Raw genomic sequence first — 21,512 nt, forward strand, 5'->3', positions numbered from 1 at the left:
GGCTCCCGACGCGCAGGCTCAGCGGCCATGGCTCACGGCCTAGCCGCTCTGCGGCACGTGGGATCTTCCCGGACCGGGGCACGAACCCGTGTCCCCTGCATCGGCAGGCGGACTCTCAACCACTGCGCCATCAGGGAAGCCCCATAAATCAGCATTTTAAACTGTCTTAGACTATTGATATTTGACAACTTCTTAAAATAATGCAAAGAAGATCCTCCCTGTTCTGCATCTTGTCACTAACTTCAATGCAACAGACTTTAACAGGAAAGAAGAATAGGAACCTTGGGAGGACTCTCCAAAGAGACATCACTGGGGATTGGGAGCTAAACTAAGAAAAACATAATCAAGTTTTATTTCTTAATATTCAGTCTAATACAAAGTCTAATTGGCTTTAAAGCAAGTGTTAGGATTAGTTCTGCCAAAAATTTAAAGGTAAAAGTTTTAAAAAACGTGTTTAGAGCAATGTATTTAAAACAAAAATAGTGAAAAAGCCATCCTTAAAGTGCTTTTATTTCCTTCCTGACTGATTTAAATACTGTGTTAGATATTGAGTTGAATTCAGAGTAATATGTTTGCTCACCGAATTTATCATATCAATAAATTCTTCTTGTATGAAGATTTAGTATATATATTACAATAAATTCTTCTTGCATATGTTGAATGCCCCCACCTGTCTAACACGTATACAAATTTAGACAAATCATGCTTATTTAGGGATTATTTTCCATCATGGAATCGGTCAGTATGCTGCGAATATCATGTATGGTCGTAACTGTGAAAAAACTGATTATCATTTTCAGGTAGTTCAGGTGAGATTTCACCATACTTTTCACAATTACCAAGAGGATTCAACTCTTTGTAACAAATATGTTTGGGGATTATTATTTTAAAAAGAAGAAGAAAAAGACAGGAGAGAAGAAAAATTAATCTTGTACAACTGCAGACCAAGCGTTACTGAACTCCCAAGGCACTTTGTCTCTATCATCACGATTATATCACTATGTTAGAATTATTGTGTTATTATAATTGTTCTTTTTTCTATTAAAATTTAAGCTTGGAAAAAAGGGACTCTCAATCGTCTTCAAGTCTCTAGATTAAGCACAAAAGCCACAGTTAAGAAGTTAATACATTTCTGCTGAATTAACTGGCCGATTAACACACGGATGGATGCAAGAAACAGAATTGGTAAGGAATAAAGATGAGTTTAGACAATGTGGACAAAAGCAGCATGCCAGGCATGATGAGGATCCACGGGTAAGTTGCTAATGTAACCAGTTTCTTGTAAGGCAGCATTATTAACATTGACGTAAAAGGCATCACCCAAGTCCAAGGACCTGTGTATTTTGGGGTAAGACTAAGAATACCATCCTGGCATTGTCACGTGAGGCATTTCATTTCACAGCAATCATAATAGAAGTGGACATTCCACTACTTCAATACGCATATTATTACTCTTATTATTCCAGTCATAATCCGCCACCCACCTCTAACTCCTAGTAACTCGACTGATCTCACAAAAACTTCTCAGGCATATTTATATCATCATCCTAGATACTCCCGAGGCAAGGAGATGCAGAGCACAAAGAATCAAAATGCAACACTTCTCCCCTCCTTGGCCAAACAATTTAATCGAAGTGGAACCTTGCTAAAATACTCTGCAAAAGGATAATAAAGGAAAGAATTGCCATGAAAACTTAGTGGGAATGAGAGTGGGTACCCAGCTAGGCAGCTTCTCCAGAGTTTGACTTGATTGATAGCATATGAAAGAGATGTAGGGTAAGTACAAGACCCAACAACCAACCACTTGGTGTAAGGTCAGGAACACCAAATGAGGTGTCAATATACTACTTGGTTTCCTGTTTGGGCTCTGCTATCTACTACAATTCATCTCATTCTGTGAACTTACATTTTCTCATGTGTAAACGTTTTGTTGCCTCCCCCTTTCTTTCTGCTATCTTTTCAAAATGATTTGTTGAGCTCCTACTATGTATCCATCACTGTGGAACTCTCTCTGCCCTAAAATAAATGCACTAATGCCTCAAAGGATTGGTGTGAAGATGAAATAGACACACAGGAGCCTTGTAAATAGCATAGTGTTATGTAAAAGGAAAAAGTCTGATCTCTGACCCCTCCTGTGTTCTCTACTAGCCCTAGTTCTCTGGTCTCCATATTTTATCTTGCTTCCCCTCCCGCCCTCCACCAAAATTATGATTTCACTGACAGGGTATATTCTGGGCTGCATCTTATACTTTTGATCATTTTCTGTAGCTATCATTTTTACTAGGCTTGTAGAGACAACTAACTGCCTTGAGTTCCCCTCCCCTAAGCACAAGCACGTGTGCACACACACAAGGTACACACACATGCACCACACACACAGTCCCAAAACTCCGTAGTGTGTGCGTCTTAAGAAAGGGAAGAGAAGAAATCCCTCTGCCTAATTCCCAGCAAGCCTATCTTAGAATTCCATAAATAACCAGCTGGAAAGTAACTGAAGGCTACAAGGATAGCACCTAACATTTACTGAGACCTTACTATACTGCAGGTACGGGCTAGCTGGATTTAAACCTTTGAAATAGGTTCTATTATCCTCACTCTATAGATGATGAAACTGAAACACAGAGAGGTTGAAAATGTATGAATCTATGCAGTTGATGAGTGACAGAGCAAGGATTTAAGCCCCGGCTAGTGTGGCCCACAATGACTGCTCTCAAACATTATACTACCACGGATGATGGTTCTGGGTAGCTACGACAGCTGTCACAAAGACCATCCACTAAGGAAATATATATATATGTGTGTGTGTGTGTGTATATATATATATATATATATATATATATATATATATATATATTACAAGGACTCAAAACTCAGTAGACTTAAAGACTGGAAAACTTTACTGTAAGACCAAAGACCCAGATCCACCTCAAAATATCCCAAGGATTTCCTATGTGAGAACTGATTATTAAATTAACAACCAAATAAAAACACATCCGTTTAAGAGAATATAGTTCACAATGGCTACGGAAGTCATGGGCTGTTAGGAAAGATGTTCCTTTCCTAAAAAGAATTCAAACTATACAATATGCTTCAGTTATTCAAACAACTAATTTGTGCAGGGTATTTTAACCCTAGATACTGTCAGGTCAATGAAGACTTAATATTATTATTTTGTTATATCTACTTTTATATTTATAGCTACACTTCCTATAACACATCGACTTAAACCATGCCAGAACTCACCCATATAGAGTTCTTTTTCCTTACGAACAACTCAAAAAGGACCCCTGCAGTTTACTTTCTTGCCCTGGTAATCTGTCCATCCTCCTTCAACGCCGTGTCCAGATACTCTGCGATGCTGAGCTACCTGAGTCTGGGACCCTGAAGGCATTAAGCCCCAGCTGATCGAATTCCTGGCTAGGTGGCTCCAATGTCTGTATTAGCCTTGTTGTTTATGCTGAATAAATTCATACCATTTAGAGGAAAGACTCAGACATGAGTAACATCCGCTTCCCCTCGTAACGCACAGGATTAGGAAACAGAGTTGAAGACAGGCAGCTGCTCAGGTTCAAAGCCAATGTTGCCACCTTTCCCTACTTCACATCCCTCTGAGTTCACGATGGCTATGAACAATGAACCAGACTTGAATTGTTCCCAGTCTCTACTCTTCTGGTCTCTATCTGAGAGGGCAGCCAAAATGGTGACGGGAGCCATCTGGGGGAGCGGAACGGGAAGGCAGAGGGCGCAGTGTGGCTCTCTTCTGGGGAAGAGCAGGCACACGGCGTGGTTGCTTCTGCCCGCAGCCTTGCTGACAGCTCAGCGTCCTTCCTTCTCAGCTTAAAGAGCAGCGGCAAAAGCCCCCTCAAAAGGCACTGTGAGGATGGGGCCAAGGAAGGCAGGATGGCACGGAGAGGCGATGGTCTGTGCTACAGCCACGTCGCTGTAGGACTGGATATCTGTACAGCTACTGCCTCAAGTAGAGCGTGAGGTTCTGCACGGCAGGGGCTGTGTCCTAGTCACCACTCTTGTCCCAGCATCTTACAAGGGACTTGACACAGGAGGGTATTCATGAAGTGGAGTGGGTACCAGCCCTACTGGATCCCACCAGCTTCCTCTGGCTCCTCAAGCATGTGTACATTTGACTCCAAGGACAAAGTGGCTGTCTATTTTTAATAAAGCAGCAGTTTGAGTGAATCCCACGTCTCTTTTCTTCCTCTTAAAATGCCTTTCGTTTGTTTGCTTGAGCAAGAATCTGAACTAATTCCAGGCTTCGCTTCGTTTTAGTAACAGCCGAAATCTAATCGGGGCTGTACGCTCTCTGCCTCTGTCTCTGTCCCTCTGCCCGCCTTCCTCCTTCCCTCTTCCCTCTTTCTCTGTCCACTCCCACCCTTTTCCTACGCTCCCTGCCTCCACCTCTCTCTCTTTCTCCCTCGGCTCTCTATTCTCTCCCCTTCTCTTTCTACAAATTAAACAGAATAGCTCATTTTAAACACAGTGTCAAGTTAAGATTGCAACGTTTAACGTGCTAGGATGAAAGCTGTCCTTTGGGAGTTGTTTTTGTTTTATTGTGCCCTAAAAATTAAACTCTATGTTAACAGGACTTAATCTTGCTTTCCCACCCTCATCTTGGTAAATAATAAATGTGTGTGTGTGAGAGAGGAAAGTTCTCTTTTGAAAGGGAAAAGTTGGGGGCTTCTTAATGTTAAATGTTACAATTAGTTATGTTTATAAACATATCGGCAGTGAATTTACTCCAAACAGACCATAATTCCCCTGCAAAAGTTTAAAAAATAAAATAAAACTTTACTTGAAAGCAAATGAGTTACAGACACACCTGAATACTGAGTTTGCATAAAGTGTATACAGGCTGTCTTTGGACAGTCATTTGACTTCAGTTCGAAGTGGTTTTGTCGCTGTTGTTGTTCTTGTGTCCTAGAAAGAATGTAGGTCAAAAGCAAGAGTGACTTGGAATTGGACTTTTGAAAAAGCTGCTGAAAATTCCATTTGCTGTGGGTAGGTTTGTATCCTTTGAACTGCCATGTAGGTCCCTTCCTCTAGGAAAACCTCCTAACCAAGAATTCTTACTGTTAATGACCTCCAGGGTCAGACATTATAACTTCTTAAACTTAGTGGCAGCACTGACGCAAGGTAACAAGCATCCTCTGGTAGATGGGTCATCACTACTTTACACTGTCTTGTAATATACAAAAAGGAAACACCAAGAAACTACTATTTTAAGAATGGAGAAAAGCTGCATACACTGTTCGGCCATATAAAGAAGTTAAACATGACAGAGCCAGTGCAGGCAATGACAGAAAGCTATTAATAGGGTTTCTTTACTCTTTAGGAAAAGAGGAAATAAATACTCTGAGAGAGAAGAGAATAGACAATAATTTGGGCAGGTCAGGTACATGGAGGGATTTAGAGTTTTTCTTGCTTCTCAAACTCAGTTCATCATGGCTCTTCTAGGTTGATGGAGTGTCGGGGGCAATGCTGTTCAAGAACTCCAGAAAAGATACATGACTGTTCTAGTTTCTCATCTTCAGAGCTGCATGACCACATGTAGTCAGGGTCACAGCACCATGACCTGCTTGCTTGTCCCCATCTCACCTGTGAAAGCCACTTGAGGGGAGGGGAGAACAGCCCAGAGGAGGCAATGTAGCCTTTACAGTCAGGCAGTCCTACTGCTAAATTCTAGATCTTCCCCTATTAGCTGTGTGACCCAAAGAAAGTTAGTTACTCTCTAAGCCTCAATTTCTTCATCTGCAAAATAGCACCTAACTAACACAGTTGTGAGGATTAAATCAAATGAATATTGTAAGGAAAACAGCATGAAACCTGGCTTTCAATACGTCTTAGTACCATCTCCGCCACCACTGTCGCTTTGCACATTACCATCACCTCCAACACCACCACTATCACCACCACCACCATCATCACCACCTGCACCACTACCACCACCATATCCAAAACCACAACCTCTAATACCACCACCACCACAACCACCAGTATCATTATCATCACCACTATCACCTTCACCACCATCCCCACCACTACCACCATCACCACCTACACCATTACCACCACCATCACCACCACCATATCCAAAACCACAACCTCCAATACCACCACCACAACAACCACCAGTATCATCATCACCACCACCACCATCACCTACATACACCACTACCACCACCATCACCACCAGCTCCAGTATCACTGCCATTATCACCACTACCACCAGCACCACAATTACCAATACCATCACCACCTTTACCACCATCGTCCTCATTTTACAGGTGAGGAAACTGACTCAGAGCTTAAGTAATTTGCTGAAAGTTACGAAGCTAGTAGGGGACAAAGGTAGAGCTCCAATCCTGGGTATGGAAGCTAAGTCGAGAGCTCCTCCTAAGTCCACCTTTTATCTCAGAAAGCCTAACATGGAAAAGCCAGGTGGTCTTGGTTTCAAGGGTCACCCCAGGGCTTCAAGGGTACCCAGCACTCAGGATCTCTCTTACCTAAGCTTAAAAAATTGTATCTAGAAATAAAATATTCCAGGTTTGTCATTAATATCTGAGTTACCAGACACAGTGAAACTTCCCTGATTTCTGCTTCTGCTTGTTTTTGTCCCTTGCCTGCATATCTTCAACTGTCACAGAGAACACAATGCCTATTCCCCTCTCTGACCCTATAGAGACATTGTAAGAGGGAAAGAAAATGTCATGGAGAGCACTGAGTCCTGGGGAGAAAGGCAGGAAATGAAAAGGCATTGTTTATTTCGCCTGGCTTTACACAAGCCTGCTGTATAGGCCTGTAAAAAGAATGAGCTCTGGAAGGCTCAACCTTTGGCAAACAGATCTGGTATTACGTAGGCAGTCTGTCAAGCCAGGAGAGGAAGCAAAGGAGGAGATTTCCTTTAATTCTGCCCATATTGTTTACTGCTTGTTTTCCCTTCCAGGACTTTCTGGACTTCCCCACTCCCAGGACAGAAAGTGCAAGGCATTGTGGGAAGCCGGCAGCAAAACCCCACTAGCTGCTGGTTGGTTCCATTGACACCCTCCACAGGACTCCCCTCAGCTCGCTCACCTAAGCCAGTGATAAAGATCTCTAGTGCCACGGACCCACCTTGCATTTGGCTGTCCTTTCCTTCTTTCCTGCCACCTGGCCCAGAGCCACTTCTATTCTACTGTTGCAAGGATAACCCTTAAGAGTTGCATGGCATTTACAATGTGACAGGGGCCTAACAGCTTTCCTATCCCAAAGAATGAATCTCCAGTGAGCAGATTTCAGTAACCATGCCAGAACATGACCAAGATACTTTATAGGAAAACCTCTATGGTTCTCAAGATACTGTAACCCACTGGCAATTTTCTACACCTCAGCTAACAAGGACAGAACAGCTAACAACAAATAAAACCCCATTACAGGTGTTATACCCTCAAGGTGGCTCCATTCAAAAGAATTAAGCACGTTTAAATCTTCCATGGGTTACCAGTGACCTCAGGAAGGAAAACCAAAGAAAATCTTTTCCCACTTCACAATTTGATGTGACATCTGCCTGGGTTCTACCAAGATGATGGTTGTACACTGGTATCACCGAGAAGATGGAGGGAATGGGGAGGCAGAGTGGGTTAAGGGCTACTCCAGTTGTTATAGGATTAAAGGAAGTCAAAAGCATTTCTAGAGACCAAGGACTACTTCACTAAGTGCAAAAGAAAATACTGGCAACATTTTACTAGAAATCTTGTGAAGTTCGCTTAGAAACTCTAAGACGCAATGAGATATAGAGGGGCGAGCACATACGCTTTTTTTTTTTTAAGTAGAACAGGTATTTTTTCATTTAACAATTTTTAATTTTTACGTTACTGTAGTGAAAAACATTTGACGAGATCCACCTTCTTAACCGATTTTTAAGAGTACAGCACAATACTGTTAACTACAGGTACAATGCTGTACGGCAGACTTCTAGAACGCACTCGTTTTGCATTACTGAAACTTTATACCTGTTGGTTAACAACTCCCCGTTTTCCCTTCCCTTTCCGCCGGCAACCACAATTCTGCTCTTTGCTTCTCTGAGTGATATCTCCTATCTATTTTAGATATCTCATATAAGTAGAATCATGCAGTATTGGTCTTCTGTGATTGGCTTAAAGGGATATATACTCAGATTAAGTTAAATGCCCTCATAATGACTTAAAATCCCATTAAATGAAATAATGCCATTTGCAGCAGCATGGATGGACCTAGAGATTATGATACTAAATGAAGTAAGTCAGAGAAAGACAATTACCTTATAATATCACTTACATGTGCAATCTAAAATATGACACGAATGAACTTATCTACGAAACTGAAACAGACTCACAGACATAGCGAACAGACTCGCGGTTGCCAAGGGGGAGGGAGTTGTTGGGGAGGGATGGAGGGTGAGTTTGGGGTTAGCAGATGCAAACCAGTATATACAGAATGGATAAGCAACAAGGTCCTACTGTGTAGCACAGGGAATTATATTCAATATCCTGGGATAAACCATAATGGAAAAGAATATAAACAAGAATGTATATATATATATATAAAAATAAAATCCCACTAAAGAAAATGAATGGTCACTGAGTCTTTCATTAATATTGAGAACCATCTTATCTATTGAAAATGTCCACACGCTCAGGTTTACCAAGTTATGATTCCATCTTAAAGTGCACATCACATTTTTCTATCCAATTATGCTTCCAGCAAATGCAAATATTTTGCCCTAAATTAAGGCTTCTCCTACAACTTATACCTTATCTTTGTAATGATGTTTGTACTTAACAAAATATGTTATCTCATTATCTCCCATTTTAGAGTATTCGGAGGATATTTCTTCTGTTTCCTTCATAATGATTAGCCCAGCGCTGAATGCAAATCAGGAGCTTAGTGAGTATGCGCAGATTGATTGTTATATAAATTCTTCTCTAACCCTGAACCAGAGAAACAAAGAGCCCCCTACGTGATAACCTTGAATGATGACTCAGAAAAGAATCCATACTTTAAACACTTCAGTGTGTCTAAACTATGACATCTCCTCATTTGCTAAGATAAAACTTCTTTACATAACTATATCATAACCCCAAACTCTAATCAGCAGTGGGAGACTGAGGTTACAACAGCGAACATAGCAATCTGATGGACATGGTAAACAGCCCTTCTGCACATAATCAATTTAGGCTCCCGCCAGCAGTGAATTAGAACTTGTCATTTTCTTTGGCTCTTACCCTGTCTTATTTTTTATAATAGTTATGCATTCATGAAAACATATACATTTATAAAAACATTTCTTGTGGTTATAGTTTAGATTTTCAGATGATACTACATGTGGTTTGCTTCTAAGAAGAGAGAAATATTCCAGACTGAAAAGATAACCCACCAAAGCAGAAGTCCATTAAAACCCTAAAATTATTCCATCTAAATTTCTTATGTTACACAGGAAAACTTTATGTCAGTGTAAAGTATCATGCTTCCGTCGCTTTAATAGGCTAAACGTTGCAGATAAAATTCTTCTGCCACAAAGTAAATCTTGAATATGTTGGATTCTAGGTAATATGTGCTAACAGTCTTTCTTGTCTAATACTACATTCTCTAGTTTTCTTCATCATTTTGGATTCCCCCAAACACACATTATTATTCTTGTTCTGATCATTTCAAATTTTCGTTATATTTTTTTCAGTTTTTAAATAGCTGATTGCCTTCTCGTATTACATATTTGTTCTACTCTCAGAATTGAATTGCTATCTCATATAGCTAGGTCTTTACTCCTTGGGATTCTATAGAGCAAGAAAAGAACACTAGTAATATAAATAGCAAAAACAAAGTACTTATTTTCCGTGGAAGATAATAATAATGATTCCATAAAACCTATATAATACTAAAAATTTCTTTTCTATGTATTTTTCCAAAAAAAGTGATGTAAATATTTTGCATCCAAAAGCTATATTTGTTGACATGTCTTGCATATTGTATGTGCTAGAGTTAATGAAGTTACAATCAAACTTGAAAATGTAATAGTCTTTAAAGCTAAATTAATTCTGGACAGATCCATTACTTAACAAATTATGGCTAGAAACTCCCAGTAAAATGATTTGCTAAGCAAGATGTTATGTCAGTTTTCCAACCTACATTCTTTGTTTCCCAACTTTGAATTTTAAATGTATAACAGTAAATGCTCATGATCTTTTGCGTAATCTTCCCAAAATGACATGATTGCTGGTCTATAACTAAGTAATTAAATTTGATTTGTATCTACTCTAGTTAATTAAACTTAACATTTTCCAGAACAGTCAAGCTAACACGTTAGACCTTGAAAAACCAAACAACATTTTGTAATAATTATTACCACTAAACTAGCATCATTAAAGAACAAACATTAGTAGCACTTCAAATCTGTGGATGTCACCTACCAAATCACAAATCAAATTAGCATATTCTTCATTTATTTTTTATTAGCTGTTAACATTAGACAGAATTCCTTGTTGAAAGTCAAGATCAGCTGGTATGGGTTTAGTATTTGTCACTGATTGAGTTTATACAAAAGCATGTGCTAACTGCTAATTATATCTATGTAATGAGTTTTTGCATTGTAATTTTCAAATGTTTTGCCGAGAATACATTTTATTAGAGACTACAAACACCACTTACCACTTACAGGTATTTTCCTCAAATATGGATTTTGATCTTAAAAGAGGTCGTGTTGAAATAATTCAACTCATTTACATAAAAATATGAATGAATAGGTACAGACATGTTTATTTTATAAACTTAAGAGACTTCTTCTACACTAAATATGAGGTCAAAGATTAGGAATCTGTCTTGTTCTTAAAACCTATGAATCAGTAAACCTGATTGCCTCTTGATCTCCATCCCTGATCAGACCGGACCCTATTTCTACCTTGGTTAATGGCTTCTTAAAATTAGATATACTTTAAATCCAGGCTTTTCCAGGAATCTCTTTATGATGCTCTGGAAAGAATCATAAATTCTGGGTTCATGCACATTAAACAAACAAAAAAAAATTTTTTTTAAGTATCTAATAAAGCTCAGTGGCGTCAATAGTCCCATCTATGTATTTTAGGTTTTTGAGAAAGTCATCTCTCAAGACTAACTAATTGGATGAAATATAAATTCATTTTTAAAGATAAATTGAGTTGTGTCTACATAGTTCAACTAGGCTGCATGATGACAAACTCTCTTTCACTTGGATCTGACTGTGTGGACCTGGCATTGGAAACTACCAGAGGAAAAACGATCCATAACGAGAAAGAGTAAGGGATCTCGATAACATTATGTTTTTCTAAAAGCATTCTGTCTGAATTCTTGGTGCCTAGCCCAAGGCTAAGTCCCAGGCACTGCAATAAATTTATTCAAGCCATAGACTGATTACCCATCTACAAACCTCGTCAGTAGTAAAACTCTACAACATTAAGATAAAAACGCCTTAAAATTAAAATTCTAGAAAGAAGAGAAAAGTGTAGGGCTGTAATTTCATTTCACTTATAAATAAAATGTTTTGCCATTGCTAAAATTTCATACTTCAACTTAGCAAATAAAATATAGGAAAAATTTTATAAAACTAGGAACTGGCCATTGAACTAGAATATGCCTAAGAACACATATAGAGACATGCTGATAATTCCACCAGTTCTTACCAGCTTTCACAAGGTATCTAAAATTCTAAAGCTGAAATTTGGCAATATTCCTTCCTTAGCAAGAATGAAATCAATTTAACGGCACAGGCTGAATATTTGAAATGGAGCTTGACAGAATAAATTATACCATCAAATCACTGTCTCTTTTTTTTCCCTTCTTCATCTTCTACTACACTGTGCCCAAAAGAAAGTTATTTATTTATGCTTCGGTAGAAGTCCTGGATAGGAAAGTCTGCCTCTCGAACAAGGACAGAGCCAGTATTCTCAGGAGAAAGCAAGATCACATTTTCTTGAGACAACACCCTAAGTAAAATGAGTAAATAAAACAAAACACTAATTTGGTCATATTTAAGAGCTACCCTTGTGAGTTCATTTAACAACATGCAATATTCCTTTAACAACATTCAACATCACTTGTAATCCATGTAAAACTGTATCAAATACAAGAGGGTTCAATAACTGAAATGATTATAAAATGGAGTGAGCAAGAATTCCTAGCAAAGAAATAAAGTTTATGTGCTAATGTGGGCAGGATCACATTCAACACGGGCCTTTGGGAAAATCCTTCCTTGGGCGTGCAGTATATTCATTTGCTATTATATTACTATCTTTCAGTAAAATATTTGTCCCGACAAAACACATCTCGCTAAGCGGAACATTAACAACATAAGAACCAACGTAAAATAGATATTCAACAAAAGCTCTCCCCACACACACATCCGAAGATGGCTATTATCTCTCTGCTTGATTTCATTGTGATATCACACTAACTGTCCATCTCTATACAACAACGTCAAAGAGGTGATAGATATTGGAAGGCTCTTTCAGAAATATCTGTTTCCTCTGCCCATCCGGCTCCCTTTGTTTTTGTTTTCCCTTCACTTATTGTAGAAGAAATTTCATCTTGGAGAGAATGCATCCCATTTGATATATCACATGCCATTTACACAAGAGTTAACTATTTTGAGAACAAACTATATTTTATATTGTTTCTCCTGAAATTCCTAAGTTGCCAATGATTCCACCAACATAATTATCCACTGGAATGTCCTATTTTTGCACTGCAGATATTATAAATAGTTTCCTTTCGTCCTTCCAGTCTGGATACTGCTCATCGAGTCACATTTTCTGGTTTGCTTTTGGTAAGTGCAATGCCCCTGGCCCTCGGCAAGGAAGGAGGAAAAGCTCTCTAAACAGCAGCTGTCTTTGGAATAATTATCGCACAACCCGCCGTTCTGTGTTACAGTGTTGGCAGATGTCAGTGTAAAGTGCCAGTAGGAACAGTAAATTGTTCCCCACTTTTTTTTTCTCTGACCTGCTCCCTGTCAACTCGGATGCTTGGACAGAATCCTACTTCTCTCCCCATCCTTATACCAGTAGGGTAAAAGGGTTTGTTTAATCATGTAAAGTAAAATCAGACTGGAACTAAATAAGAGCTAAATGACTTTCCCCACTGGCATAAAACTGAAAAGGCAGGATTGGTCATTAAGTCATAATTAAGCATTAGCAGTTAAGCAGAAACATTATATAATCACAAAAACAGTGTCAGATAAAAGCAGCAGAAATCATTTCAGCCAGCCCTGGTAGCCAGGCAATTCTTTTCAGGGATGTTTCTTTTTTGGGCTTTCCCAATTTGTACACAGTAATGAAGTTAGGACATAATGTGAGGTTTTCAATGTTCCCTTTCTGTGTGTACATTACGTGATCAAGATAGAATACAAATTTTTCAACCCATCGTAAGTGCTTGGATAAATTCTTTCAGAAGACTCATTCTATAAATCTACTTAAAAACTATAAATGTACTTAAAAACTGTAAAAGTACGAAAATAAAATCAAATTAGGATCTCTGGGTATACAGTATGTTGATCAGTGGTATAGGAGCTAGAACCTAGGATATTTCGATATTTTGAAAGTCGTCTTGTACAGTAACTATTCCATTCTTCCTTCGCCATTTAGTTTTTAAAAAACACGCACACATTTGCACATCCACAAACGCAACTCAACCACACACATAGGTATAAAGAAAGAACTTACACAATTTCATCGTTCTGGAACTCGAGCTCTCCGCACGTGTCCTCAAAGTCCTCTCCTCCGCCTCTGGCGGTCCCTTCAATGGTTTTATAGGGGACGATAACATTTCCGCGTGCTCCAGATGTTCTCAATACTTTCACCTCCATGATGCCAATGCTCTCACTCACGTGAGTCACAGGTTCCTCAAAAGTAAAGATACCTGCGTGGTCATCGTCAAAAATAGTCACGGTGGCAGTGGAGGGAGATCCCAGGCAAGCGAGTGTAGAGACATGATTGGCTTCCAGGATACCATCTTCCGAGGCTTCAGAAGACACTTTGACGTTGCTGAGATGCACAAGGAAATTCTCATCTTCCTCAAAGATGTCGTCATCGATGATGCCAACTCTGATTTCCTTCTGGGTCTCACCAGGCTTAAAGACCACAGTTCCTTCGGTAAATTCGTAATCAGACCCGGCATTGGCTGTGCCATCCTCTGTTCTGAAGTCGACAAACACAGTGTTGGTCAAATCACCACCTCTGCGGATAATGGTCAGGGCTACCGTACCACAGTTCTCCAGACACTGATATGTTCCTTGCTCAAAGAAGATCTTACTGACGGGGTCATTTTCAGCCACTTCCGTGTTGACCTCGTGCATGCTGACGGCCTTCCTGGCTTGGTCAGCTGCATGCCTCTTTAAAATGTTGCCCGCTCCGGTCATCAGACGGGTAGCCTGAATTCGGTAAAATGCTCGACTTTTTTGCTGCTGACTTAAGACCTGGTAGTTGGCTAATTCTATCAATTGCTCTATTTCCTTCTCCGGATGCTTCTGCTTGAGTTCCTTCAGAATCCTAGCCATTTCTCGCCTGGCTTCTTCATCATCTTGGTCCCTCTCATCGACTTCCAGAACTAGGGCACCATCTAAGAAACTGTCAACGTGGGAATTGACCACTTTCCCATCCATCTCAATTTCTGTCTTGGAAGATGGCCTGTCTCCTTCATGTTCAATAATCATTCCCCTCTGCTTGCCAGCCCGGTACCTCTTGTAGACATACTTGTAAAACAGAAGCCTCCTATCTGCCACCCAAGCGAACACAACACAGATGGGAAAGAAGAAGAAAGTAAGCAAACCTTCCCAGACCTCCACGACCCCAGGAGAGATGACAGACAAAATGATGTAGAGCCAGGTATAGGCAAAGATGCTCCAGGCTGCTGTCACAAAGAACACACGCAAATGCTTAATCTTCCTCGTCTCCCCGTCTGGGACGACGTAAACACAAAGTGCAATAATGATGAACATATTGAATGCGGCACTCCCCACAATGGTGCTAGGACCGAGGTCTCCTGCAGTGAAGTTATGGCCACACACCTCAATTACTGAAAGGAGAATCTCTGGAGCTGAAGATCCCAGGGCCATCAAGGTCAGGTTGGACACCGTCTCATTCCAGATCCTCACAGTTGTCTTGGTGGTCTCTCCGTTGGGTTTCTTTATGGTGATTTCTTTTTCTTGAGACGTGATGACTTCTATAGAGGACATGAATCGGTCGGCAATGATAGAGACTCCGAGAAACATGTAGACCATGGCCACAAAATACACAGTCGCTCTAGCAATTTTGTCCCCAAAGGAAGGGTCTTGGGGCTCCCAAATGGGTAAAATCACCCCTTTCTTACAGTAATAGGAGCCAGTACACTCGCCGGTTTCATTGCCTTCTCCTTCCATTTCTGTCTCAGCGCTTATACGATCCACGTGGGAAAACAAGAGAGCCACCGTGACTAACACATGAAATCCCATCGAAAAGGTGGGTGAGAGACTGAATCGCAGCATGTTGGACAATGGCAGAGTTCCAACTGTCCCAACCTACTGGGAAAAATAAGATAGGGGGAGGGTGGGGGGAAAAAATCACATCATTAGATCCAGATCCAAAGCATGACTAATTACTTATTTTTATGACTTTTACTAATGATTTGTTTATATTTGACTATCACAACATCTACGGAGAATTATGATTCTACGAACCCATCTGTGATTAAGCAATCCTTGGTAACGTTTACAGCCCAATCTCTCCACTTGAGGATTTTCTACATGTAATCCCCATTCACTGAGCAATGTACACAGCTGACTTACTGGAATGAAATGTTCAATTATATCCTTGCCTTGTTGAATACACATGCATGCATGCTAACAGCCAATGAGAAAAAACAAAAAATTTTGACACATTGAATAATTTTCTCCTTGTTGCTAAGGCAGATTTCCTTTTAAACTGCGGTTAGTACAGTCACCTTCCAGAAACTGTTTCATCACCAAAATCACCTCGTTAAGAGTGATGCTATGAAACTTAGACTCTAAAAATCCTACCAACGCAAGGCTTGGTGATGATCTTCAACTCTAGAGCACAACTTTACACTGCATTTCATGAAATCACGTCCTATGGCTCTTGGCAGCACAGAGAAATCTTCAAGCTTGCTTGCAATCAAAGCTCAATGGCATTTGTACTTGAGGGGAAAAAAAATCTGCTATAAGGCAATATTTCCACACATTAAGTACAGTTTTTAAAAGCATGTTTTGACGAGAGCACATTTCCTCCTAATTTTCAGCAAGCCCAGGTCTCCTGTTGCATTAGCAGCCGGGCATCTGGTTCCTCAAGCACTGCTCTTCATATCTGTGTACGGACCTCGCTCTAGAATCTGCAGGCTGCCCACACAGGAAAGGGAGATAAGCAGGTCCAGGTCTTGGAGTGTGTAAGTAAGACTCTTGCTTGGCAGGCTGTGAAATCAGTGTTACCAGCCATAAAATGTTCCTTCTCTGTGTCGATGTCAGACTTGCCATGGTCATTCTAAAATACATATTAGTTCTATAGAGGATTCAAGTGACCCAAAAATGCAAGGGCAATAATCCCATCTAAATTAGCTCATGTGACAAAATGACAGTGACCACAACGTATACATGTGATGAAGGGCAGTAAGCAATTAGGGATATGGCAACAGCCTCACTGGTGGGGGAATTCAGGTGCATGGTGGCTCCATCCACCACTCTGCCTTGCTTAACCAAGCTGTGTGCCTCTCAGTGACCTTGTATCACCTCTGATTCCAGGGCTCTGGTGAAGGTGGTAGGGGCAGGCGCTGAAGCTAAGAAGGGTCTGCTCCAAGTCAGGGTAGGTCTGTTCTGGAAAGCCAGTTATGGTTATGACATCGGATAACACGGGGATAAGAAGGGTCCTGAGCCAGAGCTTAGCCCTGTGGCCTGACACAAAGTTAAAAGTGGAGCTGAGTTAGACCAGCTCATAGCCTCAGGCTGTCTGAGAGTCACGCCCACATTCACCTAGACTCTCTGGGCTATGTTTGAGGCTGATGGCTTATACTGAAAACTGCACCTGGGCCCAGGAGAACCTCCACCCTGCCCCAGCCCATTCTGGCACACCCTCCGCAAGCCCACCATCACCTAAAGTCCTTGTTTTTAGCTCATTAATGTTGGGAGATAAGCTTTGACCATTTTTCCCATGCTAAAGAAGACACAGCGGAGGGCTGCGGTGGTGGAATTCCATTCTAAGTAAAAGGTCGAAAACTAGAAGCAGCGTATTTTCAAAATATGCAAAAGTTCATGGTCAGTGTGTCTACTTGTTCAGTCATTACTGGGCTTGGGTGGGTTATAGGATTTCTCCTTAAAACACGGTAACATTGAACCATCCTGTAAGAGCAGTGGCAGACCCAGTTCTAACTCCCTGATGCCACAATTTATTCCCCATATTTATGAGAGCCACCCAGACAAATTTAAAAGGCTATACTAGGCTCTCTTCTAGGTCCTGAGAATTCATCAATGAATTTTTTTTAAAGTCTCCATCTTTGTGGACCTTATATTCTAATGGGGAGGAAACAAACAAATAAATGTAAATGTAAGATGGTAAAAAGTGCTATAGTGGTGGGGGGTAGGGAGCAATTTCAATAGGACAGGAAGTCTATGAGTGTCAGTGTGTGAGTGTGTCAGTGGGTGTGTCAGTGTGTGCACACACATGGCATGCATGATTTTATAATGGATGGTTTAAAGAAGGCCTCTCTGATAAGGTGACATTTGAGCAAAGTCCTGAAGGAAGAAAGGGGCCAAGCTTTGTGGATAGTTGCAGGAAGAGGATTCCAAGATAAGCGCAAAGACCCAAATGAGAATTGTGCTCTGCACAGTCTGGGAACCACGAAGAAACCAACGTGCTGAGAGGGCAGTGAGTGAAGGGAGCAGGGCTCAAGAGCTGGGAACACAGTGGGGATGGATTACGAGGGGCACTGAGGACATTATAAGATGCTGGCTTTGACCGTGAGGGAGATGGGAATCATAGGGAGGTTCCGATCAGAAGTGCGATGTGAGCTGATTTTCCTTTTCAAGTGATCTCTCTGCTCGTTCAGTGAAGAACAGACTACAGGGGTAAGAGTAGAAACAAGGAAGCCACTATTTGCCTATTATAAAATAAAATCTGATTTATAAATGACCCCCAATGCCTGCTAGGTATATAAAACGATACGGTAAAGATCTCAAGTTTAAAAAAGGAGAAAGAAACATTTGCAGTGACCCTTTTGGAAGATATACAACTTAAAACGTCTTGGTAACCTGTCAGGATCAGAAAGGTTAAGTATTTGCTCAGAGGGAGTAGGACAGAACACAGAGAGCCAACACTGGACAGAGACTTGAAGCTGCACCTGTCTCCAGAACTGATAGAATTAACCACTCCCTTCAAAGCACTGCCAAGTCTCATCATTCCATTCCTCACGTTTCAGCCAAAACAAACTTCCTAAAGTGCAGATCAGACTCTCTCACTCCCCTTAAAACTCTTCGTGGGCTGCCTATTGCCCTGAAGCAAACCCAAACCCCCTCAATAGCGTGTTTATACCTTTTAGGATCCGGCCTCTGAGCTCCAGAATCTGGGAATTCTCTCCACTCCCTGAATGTGACAACACTTTCTTACCTCCAGGTCTTTGCACGTTGTGTTTTCTGCACCCTGAACTATTTTCCTTCTTAGAAGGAAGTTTCAAAATGGCACAACAGCAAATCAGAGTTGATTGCCTGAGACCGAAATACCAGGCTCCATTCTTAAACACTGTCCCAGACACCATGCTAAATTCTTTACAGGGGTCATTATATCGAATACTTCTAAGAACCAGCATTGCCCTGTTACACAACTCCTAATGTTGCCATTTCCACTAGAGTCTGTGTGAATAGCACCCCTGGACTTGTGCAGTGCAAAGTGCCCTAACCATAGCCCTATATGATGGATATTATAAGCCCATTTTGTAGGTGGGAAGACTGAGGCTCAGACAGGTTGAGTTCTTGCTGAAAGTCAGACACATAGTAACTAAGATTCAAAGCCTGCTCTGTCTCTGAGATGATATAATTCACTGCTCCGTGCTACCATCCCTGAGAGTATGTAAAATAATCTTTGAGAATGACTGGATTTGGGCTTGGACTAGCCCATTGGAAAACCTGCTGGCTCCCAAGAGGAGGACCTAGGTAGCAAAAGTCCCATGGAAGGATTACAACAAGCCTGGTTTTATGTTATGGATTAGAGGCTTAGACAAGCACCCATAGCTCCGAGGTAACCTGTGGGCTGGGATGTTCCTAGAGACAGCTGACCCCCACTTTCCCACCTTTTAGCAATTACCTGGCAACCTCTCCTGCAAGTACTCTCAGGGCAATCTCTTAGGTCTGCCCCACCCACATCCCCCAATATGTTCTCAACCAAAAGGGTACCAATGTCTAAGGGTGGACTGAGCAGTAAAAATCCATCATCACTATCAGAGAAAAAGGAAGGGGGCTTCTGAGGTTAATTCAAAAATGTCATAATTATACTCAAAAGGTGGCAGTGGTCTAATTTGTGAAGTCAGTGGACAAAAAACACTGCTATAACTTATTAGCCATGAAGCAACTGGAAAGAACTCTCTGGACTTCAGTTTCTTTCTTTATTAAATTAACGCCAAATCTAAATGCTTGTGAGGATATGGGGTAGGTGTCACCTAAATGAGAGTTCTTTCTTCATTTTTTGTCTCCATTCTTTTAGGGTCTTGCCTCTATCATCAGATTCAAAGAGATCCCTACCTGACTCTCCCCACTGTCTCAATATATATTTTCATGAAAATTAAGCAGGAAGTAGCGGCCACTGATATGTTGGTCTGCTGCCTGGCCTTCTTCTGCCCTGATCTACTGAATGCTGTAACACGGGGTAGGCTGATCTTCATGGTGGTTTCAGATCAACTCTTAACATCCACAGCTAGCTCTTACTTAGGAATATCCATTATTACATCATCCAAATGAACCTTCAGCACAGTAGCAAGAATACTCACATTATCTTCTGCTATTTATTTATTTGTAAATTTATTTATTTATTTGTCTTTATTTTTGGCTGTATTGGGTCTTCATTACTGCGCACGGGCTTTCTCTATCTGTAGTGAGCGGGGGCTACTCTTTGTTGCAGTGCGCGGGCTTCTCATTGTCGTGGCTTCTCTTGTTGCAGAGCACAGGCTCAGTAGTTGTGGCACACGGGCTTAGGTGCTCCGCAGCATGTGGGATCTTCCCAGGCCAGGGATCGAACCCGTATGCCCTGCATTGGCAGGTGGATTCTTAACCACTGCACCACCAGGGAAGCCCTCACTTTAAAACAAACCAAACAGCCCCAGAACCTAGAGATGGCAGACCTGAATGGAACTGACAAAGGATGGTGAACAGGTATCAAACTGAGTAAGCCCAGCCACCTATGTTGAAGGGAGAGGTCACAAAAATGGATGTATGTACTTGCAAGACAGATCTTTATCAAAACCGCCACAGTGGAGGTCCAACGAGTAGCTAGGCAGTGCAGCAGTGAGAGACTATGGCGGTTTTGACTACAAGGAGAACGGACTCAGACAGAAGGAATACCTCTGGCATTCTCACCAGTCCTATGCTTGGGGCAGCCTAATCTCATTCTGCTGACTGGCAGCTGGGGTTATTCCAAGGAACTCCCTGACTCTCCATCAGGACCTGGAATCCCCTTCTATGTGATTCTTGCTGACTGAAAGCCTCAAAGCTAAGCAATGAATCTGTTTCTAAGGCAACAGTAAAGCAAAACCATAAATTCTTATCCACTATGGATGCAAGCACTTCCAAATGCTTCTAGACAAAGAGATGATGCCAGAGGATGACTTTTCTTATCTGATCATCCACTGAGGGTGCCAATTACCGTTCTGGCCCTCAACCTCAGGCCATCAGGCCGTGACCACACTTCAGAAAGGAGCTCGTTCAGTTTCCACAACGACTCTCTGCTATTACTGTTTTTTTTCTTTCCAAAGAGAGTTGCTTCTTTGCTGCCTGATAAATGAGGACAGGTCCTCTAGGAGACAAGCTGTGAGACATCACATAAGGGGCTCAAGCCCTCCTGCCTAAGCTTACAAGACTGGAGTCAGGACCCTGTCCCATCTCAGAAAACACCCACCTCATTCATCAAAGGTAGCAACTGGGGCGACAGGCAACGTGGCCCAAAAAAGAAAGATGGATTTAGGATTTAGGATAATGAATATGTTATTGAAAAGTCATGAGACCCTTTTCCTGTACTTTGTTTTTTGATATAGAAATTACTTTTTAATGAAGTATAGTTGATTTACAATGTTGTGTTAATTTCTGCTGTACAGCGAAGTGACTCAGTTATACACAGATATGCACTCTTTTTTATATTCTTTTCCATTATGGTTTACCCCCGGATATTGAATATAGTTTCCTGTGCTATATGGTAGGACCTTGTTGTTTATGCATTCTATATGTAATAGTTTGCGTCTACTAACCCCAAGCTTCCACTCCATCCCTTCCCCACCCT

The 21,512-nt window shown here is 41.1% G+C and overlaps 1 protein-coding gene across 9 annotated transcripts in view; it reads right to left on the bottom strand.

Annotated features, from left to right (window-relative positions):
* SLC8A1 (solute carrier family 8 member A1) overlaps positions 1-21,512 on the bottom strand; it is a 344,617-nt gene that overhangs the window by 307,805 nt on the left and 15,300 nt on the right. For 3 of the 9 annotated variants that reach the window (XM_032652088.1, XM_032652081.1, XM_032652084.1), the window contains exon 2: positions 13,716-15,550. In XM_032652088.1, the coding sequence (XP_032507979.1) occupies positions 13,716-15,514 (1,799 nt within the window). In that variant the 5' untranslated portion in view covers positions 15,515-15,550. Of the gene's footprint in view, positions 1-13,715; positions 15,551-16,045; positions 16,183-21,512 lie in introns of those variants that run through there. The other 6 variants (XM_032652087.1, XM_032652082.1, XM_032652080.1 and 3 more) reach the window with 4 other exon arrangements.

Source organism: Phocoena sinus, chromosome 13 (genome assembly GCF_008692025.1).
Source record: "Phocoena sinus isolate mPhoSin1 chromosome 13, mPhoSin1.pri, whole genome shotgun sequence".
In the NCBI taxonomy this organism is placed as follows: domain Eukaryota; kingdom Metazoa; phylum Chordata; class Mammalia; order Artiodactyla; family Phocoenidae; genus Phocoena; species Phocoena sinus.